Raw genomic sequence first — 15967 nt, forward strand, 5'->3', positions numbered from 1 at the left:
GCATTCTTATTACAGATATTTGTACATGGGACAGTGCAACAATACAATAATACAACAATACATTCATCAAGACAAATGTCAAAGATGCTTGTGCCAGATTATAGCATGATACTAATTTACAGCTGTAGTCCCTGGGCAGGTTGGTGGAAATACTGAAAATACAGATTCAATATATACGGATAAAATAACCACAAATAAATTAACTGTACTGAATGTACTAAAATGTACTAAATTCATACAACTGGGGCAACATAATCACAATTTGCCCCACATATCGTCCAAAAAATATCAACAGAATTTATCGGACATCGGCTTCACTGGAATCCAGAGGTGGTGACTTAAGTCACTGTTTTTAGGACTTGAGACTTGACTTGATAAAATGAACTAAGACTTGGGACTTGACTTGGACTTGAGCCCTGTAACTTGAGAAGACTCGATGCTTCTCCTAAAAAAAATTATGTTTTTAGAAAATACTTTCCTCTTTTTAGTTGATAAATGTGGTGCTGAATTTTACAGTAACACTTTTACAAGAACACGTTCCTCCCAATTCTCTGTTTGTTACTTTGGATGTAACTGAAGTACTGTGAGATGGTATCCTCAAATGTACTACAATAATACACAGTACAATACAGTAAAACGGAGGGAACTAGGCAGAACATGATATTATTTAGCACTTTTAAATATGAATTCTTCCTATTCTGGCCGTAATGATTCACACTAACATCTTGTCAAGACATTTAAAAAGGAAAATTGGCATTTCTACAACTCTTATATAAATACTCATATATAAATATACCAATACTTTTAAAGTACAATTTAGCTTAAAATTAATATAAATTGCAAAAATCTAAGCTATATTTGGTACTTTGGTTTAAAGACTTGAAATGACTTGAAGCTCAGAGCAGACGACTTGGACCGATCATGAAAAATCATATTGTTCAATCTTAAGTTCTTGTAGTAATATAGAAAATTGTACAAAGCTACTTTATCACATACAAGTTTAATTATTTTAAGTCAAACAGTCATGTTCCCAAATGCAAAACTGTTTTTTAAAATGAAGACTGGCATAGTTAAATGTGGTAACAGCTATTTCTAAAAGACAGTGGCACCACAATGTATTATTAGAATAAAATTATGAATAATTAGTTTGAGTTTAACTTCATGTTGGTGTGGTTTTATTTTGTGCTAATCCCATCATATGTTAATCATTTCAATACAATTTCTGTTCCAAATTACAATCCTCAGAATATAAAAACACTGAAATTCTTCCATTTTCCACTGTACATTGTATTATGATTTAAGTAGACATGTGTTTATGGCTGTTTAGTTTAACTTTTGCACCTGCCTTTGACTTTTGCTTGAAAAATCCCACTTGTATATGTAACATGAATCAGCTCTGTCCCCTGTATTACCTGCACTCCACAGAAGAATCCATTACCCTGTCAGACAAAGTACTTTTATGCAGGAGTCTGCTCTTTTGGCCCATACAAAAAGTGAGATAAATGATTATATTCAACTATATTCACCAGCAGCACGCCTCCGAGCTCACACTAAACCAAATATTATTATGTTTTGATGCATGTGAGATTATTTCAGCTGGTTCTTGATAATGAAAGAATCCAGATCTGCTATAAATTTTGAAGAGAAAAATGTGTGTTTGGAGCATGAAGTCAATATTTATCCCTCCTACTAAGATATTTATGTGCACTTGGCTCTGCTGTGTGTTTTTTGATTTGTGATTTGTGAGGGGAGTGATAAAATATGGGGCAGGACTCCCTCTGAAGCAAAGAGCTGTTAAGTGGATTCTTAAGTGAGTGTTACTATGTGGGAATTATTAACAGTATTGTGTGTTGTTCATTTTTGAGCATTTTTTAAAAAACTATTATTATTTTTTTATTTTATTATTTATTTATTTATTATTTTTATTTTATTTTATTTTTTTTTTTCAGTTTTGAAATTTTATATTATGAAAAAAATAAAATAAAATCTCACAAGGCGGCAGTAGCTCAGTTGGTAGAGCCCACTGATCTGAAGGTTGGTGGTTCGATTCCAGATCTTGACATAAACATCACATGTTGAGTGGTCAGATCCACTGACTCACAAGTTGGCTGGTGTGATTCCAGCTCCCACAGATGAATGCTGCTGTTGTGTCCTTGGGCAAGACACTTAACCCTCCTTGCCCACAGTGTGTGCGTACACTGGTGTGTGAGTGGTTCCTTGTTGTACAGCGCTTTGAGTGCTTTGAAGGTGGAAAAGTGCTATAGAAAAATGTGACCATTTACCAGAAAAATGTGACCATTTAACCCACCCCCTCTCTTCACACTCATCACACATACAAAACTACACACTGGGCAAACGATGTTCAGAAAAGGTGTAAATATATTCATTTGAAGTCCAGCTGTTTCCATGAATCCAATAATTTAAAGGTGCTGTGTCTGATTTTCACAGTCTTGAACATGAAAACACAACTAGTCCATTTCAAACCTGTTTGGAGCCGAGAGTTCCGAGAGTTTATAAGCACTTTTCACCACTTTAAGAGGCCATAGCAGAATTTACCGTCATGGTGCATCTAAAATTAGAAGGATAATGGACAACTTCATGTTTGGCAGAGAACAGAACTGTTTCTAATTTGGTACAGAAAGCACACATCGTCTCATTTTCACAGTGAGCACTGCTGTCACAATATAGCTGTACTTAAGCAAAACTGATTTTCCTTAATTGAAAACAATTGGATACAGCCAAATATATTTGTTTAGATTATCACCCAATGCAAGTACTACCAAAATGTGGTTGCTGGTTCTCTACTTTCTTGAACCACCTTTAATATTGAACACTCTTGTCCTTGCCTGGGATCTCGAAAACAAATTCTTTGATACTTTACTTTAAGAAGATGTGAGTCTGGTCATCACCAGTTTTCAAATAGGTGTGACTGACAAGTAGATTAACCAGTCGAGGAGATGCACGGTCTGCCCAAACTGGAACAAATAAAGGAAAAAAATATCACTGAAAATCATCGTCTATTTCTACAGAATCAATGAGCCACGCGCTAAACTCTGTTATTCTGAAGTGAGATCAATTTGATTTTATTTGTAAATCATAGGTGACCAGTGAGCTCTTTGTTTGATTGCATGATCATGTTTGACTGGACTTGAGATTTAGCAGAGGGTTTGGGGACCAGATATTCATCTGTATAAAGAAATATAGAGAGAGATCATTCTGGATTTCCAGGCAACGTCTGACCCCAAATTTTAGAGATTTTATACAATAGTTGTCTAGCCATTGCAATTTGACTCCTGTAAACCTTTAAACATACAAATCAGTAAAAAATTATCACAAAAGCCACTGTGGGTGGCTTACTTTATTTGCCATGGTTCAGTGCAACAGTCAGGATTAACTTATCCAACTATGAAAGGTATTAGTTCTGCATTCTTAGGCACATTATGAAAAGATTAGGCCGTGCTATAGACACCTCTGTTCTGAGATTTAAGTATTAATATGTTGGTTTTAAGTCAGAAAATATACAGCATATTTTTTTTCTTAAAAATTCTTTTTCTTCAAAATGCTCTGTTCCACCTTGTCATGAAGCGCTCATTGTCAAGTTAACAGCTACATTTTTATCAATTTCAATAGACCAATGAGGTTAATTTTTTTCTTCAAAAATCTACGTTATTAGGTTCTTGTTTCAGACAAAGAGCTTGTTTTAATACCTGACAGTTTTGAGTGCTCATTAGCAGTCTTCCTCAGAGTGGTCACGTGATGTTGCTGTGACGTGTCCACTCAGCTGATTTAGGTTTTGGCATTGTCTTTCTACTGGTGGAAGCAGGACGACAGCGCCATCTGCAGTCCGGCTTCCTCAGGACAGTATCCCAGGTGTGTGAGAGTAAAAAGCCCCCTCATCCTGGTTTATAGTTCTGTGAGTACGTTTCTGTATAGAAAAAGTGCAGAAGGCAATGGGAAAACACAATATCAATACTGGTGAAACCATACAGAAAACTAAAAAATACTAGAAAACTAAAAAATAAAATAGAACCGAAGCATAAATGTAATGTCATATATGAAATACCCTGCATGCCCTACAATTAAACATACATTGGGGAAACAGGGAAGGCTTTCAGTACATGAAAAAAGGAACATCGGACAGAATGCGAGAAGGAAACAGTGAAGGTGTGTACACAAGCAACAAAACAGAAAGCAGAACAGGAGCAAGTCAAATCAGCCATCTCTGATCACTGTAAAAGAGAGAAGCAAACATCACTGGAACAGAGGAAAACAACATTGTCGCTGGACATATGGAAACATGCCCAGGGGACTATAAACCGGGACAAGGGGGCTTTTTTACTCTCACACACATGGGACACTGTCCAGAGGAAGTCGGACTGCAGATGGCGCTGTCGTCCTGCCTCCACCAGTAGGAAGACACATCACAGCAGCATCAAGTGACCACTCTGAGGAAGACCGCTAGTCGAAACTGTCAGGTATGAAAATAAACTCTTGGTTGGAAAAAAGAACCTAATAACATAAACTTTTTCAATAGAGATTGGTAATTCCAGGTCTGAAATTATCTGAATGATTCTAGTGAAGATGTATGGAGTTTTGAGAGAAGAACTTTAAATATGTGAATGAAACAAAACACAATTCCAAATATGTTTTTGATGAGGAAACAACATTATAACATAGATCAGAAAATAGTGTTATATGGTTCTTTTAACTTCCATAACCCAAACTTCTAATACGCTACTATAATTATACCAGTTCTTTCGGTAAGTTAGTGCTGTATTTTTCAACATGTAATTTGACCATCGATTAAACAAAGCTTTAAGTTTCTCTACACAATAGCTTGATTTCACTTACATTTAGTGGTGCGTGTACTTGCAGCCTGCTCTGTCTGCTGCCAGAACCAAAGCACTCGATCACAATTAGCCCGTAAAAAGTTAAACAAACAAGCATTTAATTCATGTAAATGTTTATCTTGATGGAATAATTACTCCGCTTTTGTTGCTCCCAAATCCAAACACAATGTACTATTTGATATATCCTTTTAATGGTTGTGTAGACTTGTTTTAGCCTGGCTGGAAATTAAGTTGAACAAAATCTTACGGTGCGCTGGGTGTTCTCAGAGATTTGAGCAAAAACACGGGGCCCACCTCTTGATGCAGCTAATTCTCTAATCCTTTTCTCCCAATAAATATAATACGGTGCACAAAAGCAGTGGTAATTCTCAGAATGAATTGAAATTTAAAACTCTTTTCTCCCATGGTTGTAATCTCTTTTTAGTTAGTTTTAGGATTAATAATGTTATTTTCCCACTGAAGAATCAAGCAGAACAATTCAAGGCTTGCTGAGCTTTTGTTAGAGAAGTTTGATTAAAAGTTTGTTCCCAGAAGACATTAGATCAAAGGAACAATTGTTTTACTATAGAAAATTGCTGGCTTTGTTGTGTTTGAATTCCCAGCCAAGAGTTTATGGGTGCATCGGCTTAATTCCACTCAAACACGTGCTTTTAAAGGTGACATCATGAAACTCAAATTAGTTAGTCTTAGGCTACGTTCAGACTGCAGCCTGAAGTGACCCAATTCTGATTTTTTCGCCCCTATTTTACGGACAGTCTGAGTGATACAGATCAGATTTTTTTCAAATGCAACCCAGGCCACTTGGATATGTGTTCCTAAAACTGATACATATCCGATCTTTTGACATGCGACTTTAGTCTGAATGGCCAGGTTGCATTCATCCACCTACACGTCAGGCTCAGAATCTAGTGAATGGAAGGTAAGCGAAGTTAACAAGTTAATTAATATTTGGGGGAATCACTGTATTTAGGCCAAATTGGAGGGGTCTTATCAGAACCAGGCATTATTTTGAAATGATTGCCAAAGAAATGGCCAAGTGCGGCTACAGACGGTCCTGGCTCCAATGTCAACAAAAAATAAAGAGCCTGCGAGCCAAATACAAGGAGGCTAAAGACTCAAATAAATGAAGCAGCTGTGCACGTGTAACCTGTCCATTTTACAAAAAACTGGACCGTATTTTGGGAGACAAGCCCAGCGTTTAGTCGACTTCCGTAAACACTAAGCACTCTTGCTGCATGTGACGTTGTGTCCTCCAATGCACATGCGGGACACTTTTGGGGCATTCAGAGTTCACACTGAAGATCACGTACAAGTTGTATTTAATTTTAATTTTAACTGGAAATATGAACCTCACAAAAAAATCTGATTTCACAAAAAAATCTGAATTGAGCAATAAGCCCTGCAGTTTGAACGTAGACTTAGTGTATTTCTCAACTAAAAGAACTGTGCCTTTCCAGTGTGTTACTGCAAGCTGTTTTCAGCTATTTTCCATTACCATCTGTATCCAGTTTGATTTTCTTTGTTATGTTAAAGATGCACTGTGTCACTTCTGTGGTACACTGTCCAGCAATTTGCCAACTGCTTGTCTCCATAGAGATGTTAGTGCTTTGCTTGGAGTAATCTACAGTAGAGCATAAAATTTGATCTATCTTGCGTTTATTCAGTTGAACAGTTTTTGTTGATTTAAAAATACCCTACAGTGAGATGGGCCGCCTCTCCCCAGAGCTGGCCTGTAACTTAGCCTGGTGCTGTTACCTGCTTATGCCCATGAAGATAGCAAAGCAAAAACGTTTCCAGAGAGACAAGAAGTCAGCAAAACCTCACCAGAAAAGTGTCATAGTGCAGCTTTAGCAAAGAACATAATTACATTACCCTCAATTATATATAGTGTCTTTGTATTTATACTAATAGGTATGAATACTAACATGTACATGGGTCAGTTTGTGCATGTGTATATGAGCATCAACGTGTATTGGATTGTGTGTCTGTACTGTGTAGATTTAAGTAGGTATTCTTTCTTGCACTCATGAAAGATGAGTTTTGTGTTGTTTTCTGTAAACAGTTTTGCTGTCTTGTGTTCTGTTCTATATGTTTATAGGGTTTGGCAAAATAAGTGTTAAAACTTCAGCCTAAACCCCTTCGGTCTGTAGAATATTTTTAGTGACATGCATAATTTCTGTGTTAAATCACTGTAATATGATTAATGATTATGTTAATTGACCAAAGAGAACATAAACTAACTAAAAAAAAAAACATCCTGTGACATAGGTTGGGTTAGTTTATTTGCCATTTGTAGTTAAAGGGCCCATGTTACACTATTTTCTGATCTATGTTATAATGTTGTTTCTTCCATCACAAATAGACCTGGAGTTGTATTTCGTTTCATTCACACATTTTAACACACAAATCGAATATATTTAGGTGGAGGAGTTCTTCTCTCAAGCGGAAAACACCAAACACTGCTCCACCTTGTGATGTCATGTGCCTAGCACTACTCCATTATCTTTTTCCACTGTATTTTTAAACTCCCTACACCTTTACTAGAATTATTTTAAGGTAAAAGGTTGCGTTTAACTTGAAAACTACCACTTCATGACATCATAAGGTGGAACAGACCATTTTTGTAGATGTAGACAGACAAATAATAAAGGGTTTTTCAAACATGTGTGAGTGAAACAAAACACAACTCCCACACAACTTTGTCCTTGCACACTTCATAACTGTGACAAATGTGGATATATTGTTTATATAGCAACGTTAGTTTTACCATTTTTTACATTTAATTTTTTTCTGTGAGTACGAGGCAAGGATTTCATTAAACAAAAGACCTTTAGAATCCAAATCACTCTACAAGTACAATCTAAGTTCACAGAAACTCATGTATTCTCTTTCTGAATGCTGGATTCTGAACAAAGAGGCACCTGATTATTTGTGAATTTAAAAAATCAGATGAATCTTTCATTGTGTCTTTGAAGGCGAAGTCTCCAGTTTACGTCCTAAATTTAGTTCGAACAGAGTCTAAAATGACAAACAGGTCCACATTTCCAGGTCACGTCGGGTTTTCCTGTTCTTTGAAGTGTCAGACTCTATTTCCACAGTAGGACTCCCGCTCTGTGCTAGAAACATGGCTCAAAAAGTCCTCAGGTTTGAAGTGGATTGATTTTACACTGTATTCAAATGAGCTCACCTTTTGCATACACACATAAGTTCAAAATATATCAAACTATTTCAAGCCAACTTATAGCCTGGTTCCAATGTGCTAACAATCAAAGTTAGAAAACAAATTGATTTTAAGTCAGATTCTGGCAAAAGAAACAAAACTCCCCCATATGTTCTTTGCGATAATTCATTTCTTATTTTAAACAGTTTCTCCATCTGCCTCACAGGTGTGCAGGGTCAAAACCACTGGAGACATGTTCGTAATAAAGATGAATTGCACGTATCTATACATTATGGCCTTAGAATCCATACATTAATATGACTGAGGCCTATATATCTTGGAGTATAAGTGGTAACTGGAGCAACATGATAAATGCAGGTAATGCGCTGTTCTTCTTCGGTGCAGGATGTTCCCGGAACTTGGGCTTAGAGGTGCAGGGAGCAAAAAAGAAAAAGAAAAAAAGTTGTTTTTTTTACTTTGTTGCTAGATCTTTTAAAGAGTCTTTATTATGTAATTTTGTCATCTATATATGCTGTTTGCTCATCAGAAACATACCTGGAGTTGTGTTTTGTTTCATTCACATTTTTATTGTGATATAAATTTTTCTGGTCTCTACTGAACTAAAGGTAAAAAGTAGCTGTTAACTTGACATCACAAGGTGGAAAAGAGCATTTTGAGCTGAGATATAAACAGACTAATAATAAAAAAATTACTTAGTCATGCATGAATGAAACAAAACACAACTCCAAGTCTGTTTTTGATGAGGTAAGAACATTATAACATGATTTAAAGCTCACAGGATGAAGTTACTTTCATTGCTAAAAAAAAAAAAAAAAAAAAAAAAAGAACACAATGAAAAACATAAAAATAGCCTGTTCTTACTCTGAGATCTGACCTATAAATTGTCTTGTTTACAAATTTAAAGGTACACTGTGTAACTTTCAGATGGAGGTCCAATGCTTGCCTTCATAACAAAATTATAGTTTTGCTTTGGAATGTTTAATCTTTATTCTTGCATTTATTCAGTTACAGGTGATTTTATTTCTACAAGATAATGGAAAAAAAAATCTTGAAAAACCTCCACAGATCTGACTTGTAAGTAGACTTTCTGACATCAAATGTTTATCTTCATAGAGATAGACAAGTTTAATACCATACTGTGGAACATTCCAGGAAAATAATATCATTCCATGGAGGCAAACAAGTGATGGGCCCAACAAAATTACATAGTGCACCTTTAAGCAGGGTTTCCACGGTCATAGAAATCCTGGACAAGTCATGGAATTTTAGTATCTTACAGGTAACTACAGTGTTCTGTTAAGTTATTATTCGGCTGTTATGATTATTTCCAAACACATCCACCTTTTGTGGATGTGTTTGGAAATAATAAGATGGCAATAAATGCACTGACAGTATTTTGAATGTTAAAAAATATAATATATAATACCAAACCATAAGGTGAGTGGAAAGAGTTAACATTTCATACTTAGCCCTAAAAGTATGCTCAAGTCTACATATGTAGGTCATGAAAAGTCATGAAAAGTTTTGAAATTTTGTCAGTGAAAAAGAGTGGGAACCCTGTTTAAGTCTGTTAGTGAAGACCAGTTTATGTGTTTCTCAACCAGTTTCACTTGAGGTGGCTTTAATAGATTTAACTCTGATAACAACTTTGTTTAGGACTGTAGTAGTATGAAAACCTTCTGGCTCAAATTATCCGTACACCAATGGTTCTTAAAACTACTAGTTGCCCATAATTTAAACCACAATGTTCCAATTTAAATGAATCCACTGTATCTCCTCTTTCCTCCAGCTCTACTGTCCACAAATCTAAACTCAAATCATCAGCTTCGTAGCAGGTTTTGCCCTGCTTTCTATTCACGCCTTGAGCCAAAACAAGACTGGCTTCTTCCTGGTCCAACAAAGGCCTATTGTCCCACAGAGTACTGCTTTGCTTTGATTCATCCACTTCACTGAAAGCTCAGGGCATTTCCTCCTACAGTCACCCACAACATTGCATTATTCATGTGCGGTGAAGAAATATTGTCCCAAGTCCATATTTCATGCCCATCTGAGATCTGCACTCAGCTGATAAAGACTCAGAGCTTTGACAATAGATGAGTAAAAGGAGATGAATTTTAAAATGATACAGTACAGATATTCACTCCAGGGGCTCACTGAGGATTTGATTAAAGCTCTTTAGACTTGAGCACTCAGCATTACAGTGAAGATGGAAGGTATCCAAAAGGTTCTGAGCAGATGTGGTTTAAAATGTGAGTCATCAATAAGATCAGTGTAATTTACATAAGGGGATAAAGAGAAAGTTGGAGTTAGACCATAGATTGTATAAATGGACATAGCTGGCCCATTCCAAACAGGAAGTGAACATGGGGGCACTTCCAGCTCTTTCGACTCTGGCTCCAATTTACTTTACATTGAAAAATTATCTCTCTGTGACTGCTGCAGTGAGTCTCTTCATTTTGGTAATAAAATGTTCGTATTGACCTTCTCTACATGAGCCCTGTGTTTTTATTCTGCAGTTTGTTTTTTTTCTGCAAATAATTTCCTATTCCTAACATAAAGCTTGACGCCAAATTCGCCCCATAACTATTAGCCACCTGAGCTTCATTTGGCTGGAACCAAACACTATGGGTGACATCACACTCCCTTAGTCCACTTCTTTATACTGTCTATGAGTTAGTCAGTAAATTGTGTGCATGATTGGTAATGGACATTTCTTTGGAGTTGTGTTGATGAAGTTAAACTGGCAATCAAAATAGCTGGCCTCCTTTTAGCATAGAGAATTATTCATTATTCACTTAAAGAAAATCAATCATTGGCGTTTCTAAAATGTGCGTTTAGAGCCAGTTGGCATGCATGGTCACATCAATAGTAAATAGTGATCACTGCTTTGTGCAATGATCTCCACTACAATCATCTCTAATTTTTGCCTGATGTACAATGGTAAAATATATTAAGGTTTCTGAGCAGATGAGAGAGCCTTGAAGCCAAATAGTGCGCCTTAGTGTACAGACATTTTGAACAAGCCAAGAAAATGCATTTTTGTTTAACTACATTTTGTTCAGTGTCCATGGTAAACACAGAAACTTTTGACAAAATGAGCAACAAAACAGCCAATCATTTTGGGTCTCATGAATGCATTTTACGGTTCTACAACAAGGCCCAGACCATAACTTATGCTGTCTCCTAGGGCTGCTCGATTGTGGGAAAAAATGCGATTCAATCAGGTTTCAGTCTGTCTTGCAATTTTTAAACACGCAGACGAGGATTTAAATTTAAGAGAAGACTGAAATACAAACTGGCTGCTAAACTTATCACTTCTTAAGGGATATTTAGTTGTTTTTAGAGGAAATATTATTGCCTACAATCTTTGCAACTTGAAAATGACACCACTTTAAACTAGTAATGCACCGATCCAGCTTTTTCTGTTCGATACTGATGTGGATACATTGGCTTTAAAGGGGCACTGTGCAACTTTTCTGTTGGTCTTGCTTGGTTCTATAGATATGTCATTGTTCTACCTGAAATGTTTCACAGTTTGACATTAAACAGCTCTACCTTACATTTATTCAAGTACTGCTGTAGAAAAACAGGCATTCTGATTGTGAGAAGGGTTGCCTCTTCACAGATCTGACCTGTAACTTTGGTCTCCATTAAGATAGAAAGGTTTCATATCATACCGTGAAACATTCCAGACAAAGCAAATAAAATGAGAGATGGAATTGATGGACCCTCCACCAGAAAAGTTACACAATGCACCTTTAAATATCTGCCGACACTTGATATCAGCTGATACTAGGATAGAAACTGAAAATGTTTTATTTTCTTTGAATATAAATGGTCTATAATTACATCTTATCTAAATGTACATTGTAACAGGTTTCTTAGTCGTGGTTTCTTAGTTGTTAAAGCAACTAAGAAACCACTTTGAAAAAAACACGCAAGATCAACAATATGAGGTGTTTTGGGTCAACATTGGTCAGTAAGTCTTTCTACTACACCAATTTTAGACCAAACTGACTTAACTGATATCTTGGAACCGATAAATGATCCCTCAAAGTTTTCGATATCTATGCCGATATCTGATTCCAGTATCATATGGGTGCATCCCTTTAAACTGTGATTTAGATTTGACTGTGCTACAGTTATAGACTGTATAAAAAAGTGGACTAAGCGAGTGTGACGTCACCCATAGAGTTTGGTGCCACTCAAATGAAGCTAACGAATGAAATGCTAATGGTTACAGGAGCGAATGTGGATCCAGGCTCAATATTAGAAAAATAGTGAAAAAAATGCCACCAAGATCATGCAGAGCATGTTAATACAAACATTTTAAGGCCAAAATGACAAGGCTCACTGCAGCAGTTACAGAGAGAGGGGTGACAATATTCCAATGTAAGTCAATGGGAGCCAGGGTCAGAAGGAGCCGGAAGAGCAGCATGAGAACTCCCTATTTGGAGCGCGTTAGCTTTGACCATTTATTTATACAGTCTATGGTTACACTACAATGTCATAAAGAGCCTATACAAATTAGTTAAGGTATGTGGTGAAACTATAACAGTGAAATCTTCTTTCAACTTCTTCTTTCTATCTTACTCCCAGCTCATTTCCAGTGCACTTCTATGGCCAGCTACTTTTCTTTATTGACCTCAGATGATAAATGACCCAGTCTTGTCTCAATTAAGTCAAACTCCCTCTCCCCAGATTTCAGCTCCTGGTTTCAACACTTTTCATACATCCATATTACGAATCCGGCGCCACTCCAGCCCCTATAATCACCATGATGTAGACTTCCCATCCGCATGATTGAAATTTAACAACTCTGCAATGAAGATGAAGTTTGCGGTCGCCCACTCACTCATTACATTGGGAAAGATGCCAGTGTTGTGTTTTAATATTGTGAAGTTATGAGCCCATTTGTAATTACGGCTTTGTCTGTGTGTGTAGATCCACTGGCCCCCGTTGCCTGGAAACAGAGAGCACTGCGTTTCGATAGGGAAGGACCCGCAGGTAAGTGAGCTGTTAAACTAATTCACACTTTAACTAAATTTAGATTTGGATTGAAGAATTAAGAACTAATAAGTCTTAGCGCAAAGCATTTGATGAGATTTTGAAAGACAATTTCCAACAAAGGATGTAGCTGTGAATAAATGCTCATTAAAGGTGCATTGTGTAACTTTTCTGATAGAGGGAATGTCTAATGCTTTTCTTGGTAGAGATGTTATATTTTTGTCCCCAAATTACACAGTGCACTTTTAACTTAGCACACAAAATTTTTTTATCACTAAGGTTTTTTTTTAAGTTTGTGAACTGTTCCCTTTCGTTTGAACTTTGACCTGACCCTGTTTCTTGTGCCTTTAAAAATAAGCCTACAGCTCTTTTTTATTAGCATTAAGCATGTTTTTTTTTCTTTTCTATAAAGCAAATTAGCATTCTAATTGTTCAACTTTCAAAGAGTTTTTCCATTACGGGAATGTTAAAAACAACTAGCATCCAGCTCTAGTCTTACTTCCTGGTTTGCGGATGATAAATGATTCATAATTTCGAATGTTGCACTTTTTTCATGGTTTGGGTGGTCCTGTAACGTATAAGCTGCAAGTAGCAAAATATGCAGATGAAAACAGTAATGAAGCAGCAGAAAGAAAGTTTGGAGTGAGGGAGTGACAATCGGGAGGGTACACCATGGAAATTTCCTGGAAGTCATTGGATGGATCGACAAAGCCTGGATTGAAACCATCCTGTCAGTGTTCAGAAAGGTCGGAATAATTACCTCCGCCAAGGAGGTTATGTTTTTGCTGGCGTTTGTCTGTTTGTTTGTCTGTTTGTTTGTCTGTTAGCAACATAACTCAAAAAGTTATGGACCGATTTGGATGAAATTTTCAGGATTTGTTGGAAATGTGAAAAGGAAGAACTGATTTCATTTTGGGGGTGATCCGGAAGAAATCCTGGATTCTGGATCACTTTGAAATTTTAGTTAACATTGTAGTAAATGGCTCCAAAAATTTTGTTTCTCAATATCTCGGTTAATTATTGACCAAACTCCATGAAATTTGACTCAAGGATGGACAATGGGATCCTCTTTCATATTCCAAAGGCTGATCCGGATCTGATCCAGAAGACTGATTTTATCGCAATTTATATAAAAAATGAGGGTAGTCCTTGGCGGAGGCTTTTCTAGTTCTAACTGGAACTGATGCTCAGTCTGACGACAGCTACGCAGAAGAGGAAGCAGCGCTCCATTGCCGTCACCGCGAGGTTGCAGGGTTGGTCAGAAGTGACACTGAGGATGAAGAATTCAATGGATTTTGTGATTTTGAGTGAGATCTAGAGTTTGGTAAACTTATGTTCTGTTGTTTATGCTATAGTTATAGTTAATCATTAATGTTTTTATATTAAAATGATCATCATTATTATTACTATCTGCACTACTAATCTGCATAAATAAACTCAACTTTACGACATATAAACCGTAACGACTCTAGAGCCACATCAATCCATTTGACATTATAATGTGTTTAATTCAGTTTTGCGCAACTCTCACAAAAACGAAACTTAAAACCGCATTGCTAATTTGCATAAACTCAGCGAAGATAAAACTACAGCTCTTGTGTCGCTGATGCGGTCAACTTTTGTTAGATTAAAAGACATGATTCAGTGAAAAACAGTTTAGTGTGACCAGATTTGCGTTTGTCAAAACCAGGACACCGTACGGGGGGTGGGAGGTGGGGACTCGTCATCGACATTGCGCGACTCTCACCTGGTAAAGCTTTTTCCCACTGGACACCAAAACATATGTTCCTGCTTTGTACACTGTGCACATGGACTCACACTTGTCCCGAACGCAATGGAAAGCGTGGAATTTCTTGTACAAATCATCGTTAAATGCGCATTTGTGCTTCGGTACGCTGCAGACTGACCGACTGCTTGTGTCTCACTCCTTCTGAGTGCAGAGAGCTACATGTACAGACCCCTGTTTGGTCACGCTACGCACAGCAACCTACATTCGGTTTGCTGATTAAAATTAACGCAATCGATGAAATTCTTAATGATCAATTACCGATTAATCGATTAATCATGCCCATCCCTAGTTCATATGTGACGTTAACAGCCTGTTGTTCTCTGTTCTATTGTTATTACTATTACTATTGACTTTCAAGATTAAATGTCAGTTCCTGGTCTCTGATTTTTTAAAATAAATTTCCCCCAAAAAGTGCGACTTATAGTCCGGTGCAATATATATGTTATATATGTTTTTTTCTTCTTCGTTATGCAATTTTGGCTGGTGCGACTTATACTCCACAGCAAGTTATAGTCCAAAAAATACAGTAGATGCAGACAGTACAGTGTGGTCTTTGTTTTGAGCTGCTTTTACAATATCTGTACTAGGGCAAGACAAATTACTTTTATCTATCCGTTAATATGGCCTGGTGTATGTTTAACTGACACATTTTAACCCTGATTTGAACCGTTTTATTTGCGTCTCTTTGTATTTGAAGTCTCAACACAGACCACTTCCAGATGCTCCTTGCTGTAAGTTCACACGAAAATGTTTTTTCTTGTCGAGTGAACAACATCTGCACGTGGCCTCATTTGCCCACAGCACACATGGGTACTCCAAACACTGTAAAGCTGTCATCACGGATACGCTCGGACTCTGCTGCAATTATTATACTGTCATAATGTTTCCGCATCAAAAACATACCTGGAGTTGTCTTCTGTTTCCCTGCACTTTTACGTTGTGTTCTCCTCTCAAACAAAAAACACCCTGTTCTGTGATGTCATGAGGTAATAAAGGAAGTGCTCTACTGTGTTTTTAAACTCCATACACGTTCACTAGAATCACTTGGATTTCACAATTTCAGCCCTGGAATTGCTTATCTCTACTAAGCTAAAGGTAAATGCTGCTTTTAACTTGAAAACTACCACTACATGACATCAC

The 15967-nt window shown here is 36.9% G+C and overlaps 1 protein-coding gene across 1 annotated transcript in view; it reads left to right on the plus strand.

Annotated features, from left to right (window-relative positions):
- sema3bl (sema domain, immunoglobulin domain (Ig), short basic domain, secreted, (semaphorin) 3bl) overlaps positions 1-15967 on the plus strand; it is a 99621-nt gene that overhangs the window by 31098 nt on the left and 52556 nt on the right. Inside the window, exon 3 of the mRNA XM_020922335.2 lies at positions 12976-13038. Coding sequence (XP_020777994.1) covers positions 12976-13038 — 63 coding nt within the window. The remainder of the gene's footprint in view (positions 1-12975; positions 13039-15967) is intronic.

This window comes from Boleophthalmus pectinirostris, unplaced genomic scaffold, assembly GCF_026225935.1.
Source record: "Boleophthalmus pectinirostris isolate CB_2022bp ecotype Guang Dong unplaced genomic scaffold, ASM2622593v1 HiC_scaffold_8, whole genome shotgun sequence".
In the NCBI taxonomy this organism is placed as follows: domain Eukaryota; kingdom Metazoa; phylum Chordata; class Actinopteri; order Gobiiformes; family Gobiidae; genus Boleophthalmus; species Boleophthalmus pectinirostris.